We start from the raw sequence: 6000 nt of genomic DNA, 5'->3' as shown, positions 1-6000 counted from the left end.
GAAGGCCCAATACGCAGAGTGGACCTGCTGCGTCCCTGGGGCCTGGGTTAAAGATGTGAAGGGACAGCTGCCTACCCTGGTACAGCCCTCAGATTATTATCCATTATTGAATTTTCCAGCAGACGGCAGTGAAGTTGCAAGAAGCCCAAGGGCAATCAAGAGAGACTTCAGGGCACTGGGACAATTGGTTAAGGGATCAGGAGCACAAGTGGTGTTCTCCTCTATCCTTCCAGTTGCAGGGAAGGATGAGAGGAGAAACAGGAACACCCAGCAGATCAATACCTGCCTCCAAGCCTGGTGTAACCAGAATTTTTGGGTTTTTTGATCATGGATTGGTCTACATAACAGAAAGGCTGCTGGTGACAGAGGGGGTACATCTGTCTCAAAGGGGGAAAAGGATCCTTGTGCAGGACTTAGCAGGGCTCACTGAAAGCCCTGAAAAGGAACGGCATGAAACCAGGCCTGCCAGAGATAAGCCAGGGGGTGGCACACCAGTGTTGGAGGGACAGTGCACTAGTGAGGTCCTCCACTCTGCTCCACAATATGCTGAGTACACTGGAGCACATACGAAATGTCCCTGCACTAACACGCGCAGCACCGTAGCCATCTCACTGGAGGCAGGGGATGGAGATCCACACAGCAGCAAAGACACAAGGGTTGTTGATGTGCTAGAAACTGTGGAAGTGTCTGAGAACAGTCACATAGGAATTAGGGCTTCTCCCCCAAAAAGGTGGCGAGATCAATAGTCCAACTGACATGCATCGACACCAATGCACACAGCACCAGCAACAAACAGGAGGAGCTGGAAGCCACTGTGCAGCTGACAAACTATGATATAGTTGCCACCACAGAAACACAGTGGGATGACCCACACAACTGCAGTGCTACAGTGGATGGCTATAAACTCTTCAGAAGGGACAGGCAAGGAGGCAGAGGTGGTGGAGGAGTCCTGTGTGTTTGGGAGAGTTTTGACTGTCTAGAGCTTGACAGTCCAGTTGGCAGCCGGTCACACATGGTGTTCCCCAGGGCTTGGTACTGGGGACGGTTCTCTTTAATATCTTTATCAGTGATCTGGACACTGGATGGAGCGCACCCTCAGTAAGTTTGCAGAGGACACCAGGCTGGGCAGGAGTGTTGATCTGCTGGAGGGCAGGAAGGCTCTACAGAGCAATCTGATGAGGTTGGACTAACAGGCCGAGGCATTTTACCCTACAGCTTACTAACCTGCTGCAGAGAGTTGGGGAGGAGGCTGCCATTTACTGAGAACATGAGGAACAGCCTTTAGGAAGATCCAGCAGGAGAAAAGTCTGTGCTGCTTGTAGCGCTTCTTGAAGTTCAGTCTCCAAAGCAAAGTGGGTGGAGAAATTTGGTGGTAAGCCATCACTAAAACAGGGGTTGGATGTAGGCTCCCTGCTCCACCCAAATCAATGGAAAACTAAATAACCTTCCCATGTAAAAAATTATTTACAGACTGACTCTATGATGCACAGACCACCAGTGGCCCTGCCATAATCAAACACGGCTCCTAGAGACACTGCCTTCATCTTAGCTTAACTGTTAAACCATTAGTAGAGAAAACAGCATGAAAAAGAACCAACTGTTTGGCTTAGAGAACTCCGAGCCACCCAAATCTGTTTAAACATACCCGGTTTTAATCATAGAAATGTCTAAAAAAATTGCTTCCCCCCCGTGCTTTTGGTGGTTCTAGAAACCAGAAAATGCATCTTTGTTGTTGCTTCAGAGGACAGTCTATGGCTGTTCCTACCAGCAAAAAGAAGGTGCAGGATGAGAAATTTGGGCACACAAAACACATACAACATTAGCAAAACATACAGTCAACACACTGTGCTTAAAAATATCAGACATGAACTTCTTTCACAAAATATATTGAACAGCACTTGCCTGTTAACAAATAACTGATCAAAGAAGCTACAGAACTTGAAGTTTCTTCCAGTGCTGCTCTGGACTTAGTTTCACTTACATCTTACACCACCCAAGTCCGTGATGCGTGCAAGATAATCATCACAAACAGAGGAAAGAGGCATCCCAGGTTTTCTTGATGTACATATCTTGCTGCTGCTTTCAGTGTTAAGTCAAAGCTCAAGTCATTTTCAATCCATCAAAGCCACAAAACTTCCACCTTTTCTCTAGACTGGCCCCAACCCCACTCAGCTCCTGCCTGAACGTGTTCTGGAGTCGAGTCATGAGAACTTCCACTTCTGCAGTGCAAATCTGTGAAAACAAAAGGAAAGCTTCACTAAAAATGAACTCTTTTGGTTATGGAAGCCCTGTAATGACTGGCGATATTCAAGCTCAAACACATTTAATTGCTAAAGTACACCACGGCTTTCCCTAGACACACTGTCCAAACACGGTGATAACCTTGGGGCGGCATGAATTGTGCTACTGTCACTTTTTGGGCCAAGATGGCTGCAGACGTAACACTAGAAACAAGGGTAAAAGGACTGTCCTTGTTTTTTCCACTGTGAAATGCAAGATAAAGAATTAAAAACTCCCAAGCATTTAAGTAACTGAACACTGAGTACTTTTACCTCTGCTTCAAGAACAGAATTCTCAGTTACTAGGTATAGAAATTAGGGACAGAGGGAATTTACATTCACATTCTGAACAGTCACAAGCCTTCCTGTACAGCGCAGCTACCATGCCCCTAACAGCACAGGAGTTGCTCAAACAGAGCTAAGACACAAGATCTGGACAATACATCGCTGCAGAAAAAAAACTAAACGGAGAAGATGGACAGATTTGCTAGAGGTCAGACTAAAGGCTTGTCAAGCCAGACTCTTGTTTCAGAGAGTGACCCATGGTGGAGGATGATCCACCCAATTCCTGTCCTGAACCAGACCAGAGGGTTGGCACAGCCCCAGGGATGTCACCCTGCCGCTGTTCAAGATGACTGGTGGCACCTTTCTTCAGGGAGCGCTCTCTGTGGTAGCTTTTTAAGCTTCTGTAACACTGCAAGAGGTAGGAAGCATAACGTGTTACACCATTATCTCATACAACTGAATCTTACTTCTAAAAACATTGACAAAATTACATGTTTTCTCAACACTGAGCTGCAACTAAAGCCTCTGTAGTGTTTTGGTGGGGTTGAAGCAGGGCATGCGCCTGCCAGCATCTTTACCCAGTCACACACCAGCTATAGAATCTCCATCAAAAGTCAAAGACACATCGGCAGGAAGGCCTGTAAATTTGACTGCTCAGGCATATACTACATACAATTAAAGTTCAGCATGTGAATAAACTTTAAGATGCTGCACACTAACAGTTACAGGACATATAAAGAGCACAAGGACCATGTCCACCTTATATTCAATTGCCTGCAACGGTTTTCTTATGGCAGCAGAAAAATTAAAACCTTATTTATTATACTCACAAGAATTCACGATTGCTTCTGCTGTGCATTTGAGACTGCTTTGACATGTGTTCAGAGCTTTCCCTGCACAATAAACTCATCTACCTCCTGGTTAGGTAGAGCATCAGGATGTATTTTTGAATAAGAACATTGATATTTTCCAAGAACGCAGCACAATGTAACATCTTCTGTTGACCTACCACAGTCACTGTCTCTTATTTTTAATTCCCTTTACAGTCTGCAGAGTTTTTGTAGCTCTGGACTTGCAGCACTGTGCGTTTCCAAGGACTGTACTTTAAGCTAGGTGTGTACTGATTGCATACCTCAGCAGTGCTTCCTTCCTGCTGGTTTCGTTTTCACCCCTGCCACGGTGGATTCAGCTTGAACGTTCTGTAATGTCCAGCCTGATCCCACTTCACTGTCTCCAATACAATGCATCACTGGATTTTCCAGAAGATAATCTTGAGTCACTGCCCCTACCATGCTTCCAAACTGATGTTCCACTCTGACCTTCCCAAGGCAGCATTACATTGCTCTTTTGATTCACGTACTTTCTGTGTATGCCAGCACGAATTACAGTTTTGAGCTAGCACTTAGCCAGGGAGAAAAGATTTTTACTTCCAAAGCACAGGGTACCATTTACCACTGGGAAGACAACATACACAGAGAGGAGAATGTTCACTCTTAAGCCCTCATTAGTGCACAGGTGCATTCCTCTGAAAGCCCTTTGGCAGTAATTGCAGGTCCACAGTTTTCAAAGTGTGCCCAACGTGACAAAGATCAAAAGCATCTGCTTTGCAAGAAGGATTTGCATTTGGTGGATGCACTTTTGTCATCGTGCTGTTCTGGTATCAGGCAAAAACAACAGTCCACATTTTGACAGAGGCAGAGAAAGAGCACAAGCTCACGCCGGCACTAAGTCTGGTAAGGCAGAGGTCCAACCTAAGACATGAAACAGAGTGGACACCCTGGGAGAAACATCACCTACACTGCCCGGCACCCGCGATGCCCAGAGTGTTGCAGACTGTTTCTGTAAGGACTGTTTCATGGCTTCAAACCACCCTCTATTTTAATTTCTGCACTGTCTGCTGGCCTTCTTGGTGAGAATGGTGGGCAGGGAACAGGGAAAAAACATTCCTCTTCCTCTCCTGCTGGCAGCATCAAAAAACCTGGTTCGGCTTTCAAGTGCTCCTCCTGAACTTCTACCTCACCTCAAGCCCAAAGATCTGCTAGACATTATAAGCAACACTCCTAGCTAATACCTAGCTCCTGCAATAACCAAGAGGGAGAGAACAGAGCTAAGATGCAACCTGGAGAAGAAATGGGAAGACCTCCTTTCAAAAGACCAGGCACAAAAGACCTGGGCAAGTCAGCAGCCTGCTGTGTTTACCTGAGTGTCAGCAAACAATAAAAAGACCAGATGCCATTGCAGAGATTAAAGGATATACTTTTCACAGGGCTTTTCTGCCAAGCTTATTGTAGAAACTTCTAGTAGCCCTTTTCTGTGCTGTAGATTCCAGAGAGGAAGTGTCAGAAGTCAGATCAATGATACAATGGCATTTCCTTAGGAGTTCTAAAGAAAAATAAAGGCAGCTGTTTGCAAAACAAATTCAGAACTAGAATGAGAAGACAGATTATTAGATGTCTTTAAAAGGCTGGAGTGAGCCTGGAAAACACAGGCCAGAGAGTTGCTCTTTCTTTGAATGGGGTAAAATAAACAGTAAGTTATAAACAAAAGCAGCTGAAAAAGAAGAAATGATTCCCACACTGTAAGTAAGAATCCTGTTCCTGGGACACTTTGAGGAAGACAACTGAAGAACAGTATAGTAGAGGAGCAAGACGTAACTTCCTTGAACATTCAATAGCCTTTGCACAGTTCCTCCCTGTTTACTCTGAACAGGAGTCTGAAGCCAGCAATACACAGAAATACTGCAGGGAACAGCAGCTTCTGGTTGTACTAAGGAAAATGCACGAGCACTGCTTTTTTTTATTATTGCCCTTCTTGACCCCTGCATGCAGGGCTTGATCCCTCCACTTAGCACAGACCCCTGTAAGCAGGGACTGTGATTCAGTGTTTGTGCTTTTGTAGTGTAAGGCCCTTGCACAGCACCCTCCTAAAAATTACTTCACTGACAGTATCAAAACAGAGACAGAAAAGGCTCAGTGAAGGGCCACAAGATCAGAGATACTGAAAAACTTTGCTCAGAGACACAAAAACAATATGACTGTCCAGTTTAGAGAGAATATATAAACAGTGGCATGGCAGATGTAAGATAATAAACAGTATGCAAGAGGTGGGTTGTTTGCTCTTTTCCTTAGAGGTCATAAGGATAAGGCAAACAGAGGCAGCAAACTTAAAACAGAATAAACAAAAATATGTTTTAGATGGAGATTGTAAAGATGGAATTCACTCCTGCAGAACACAGCTACTACCATCAAAGTGTTCTTGAATTACAAAAGCATGAATATCTGCAGTAAGAACATCATCCTCTACTCTGTATTTAGGTTAACATAAAGTTGCATAAGGGCTAAGCCAGAAGCTGGGCTGCTTTGAGAACCCTGATCTAGTGAAAGAGGTCCCCTGCCTACAGCAGGGGGTGGACTAGGTGATCTTTAAAGGTCCCTCC

General features: G+C 45.0%; 1 protein-coding gene across 4 annotated transcripts in view; it reads right to left on the bottom strand.

Moving 5' to 3' along the window:
* Positions 1-1630: 1630 nt before the first annotated feature.
* The window catches only part of ENOX2 (ecto-NOX disulfide-thiol exchanger 2), a 50116-nt gene continuing 45746 nt past the window's right edge, over positions 1631-6000 (bottom strand). For all 4 annotated transcript variants that reach the window (XM_055817856.1, XM_013297491.3, XM_013297485.3 and 1 more), the window contains one exon: positions 1631-2232. In XM_055817856.1, coding sequence (XP_055673831.1) covers positions 2101-2232 — 132 coding nt within the window. In that variant the 3' untranslated portion in view covers positions 1631-2100. The remainder of the gene's footprint in view (positions 2233-6000) is intronic.

This window comes from Falco peregrinus, chromosome 13, assembly GCF_023634155.1.
Source record: "Falco peregrinus isolate bFalPer1 chromosome 13, bFalPer1.pri, whole genome shotgun sequence".
NCBI classification, from domain to species: Eukaryota; Metazoa; Chordata; class Aves; order Falconiformes; family Falconidae; genus Falco; species Falco peregrinus.
This window is presented reverse-complemented; position numbering and strand designations above follow the sequence as displayed.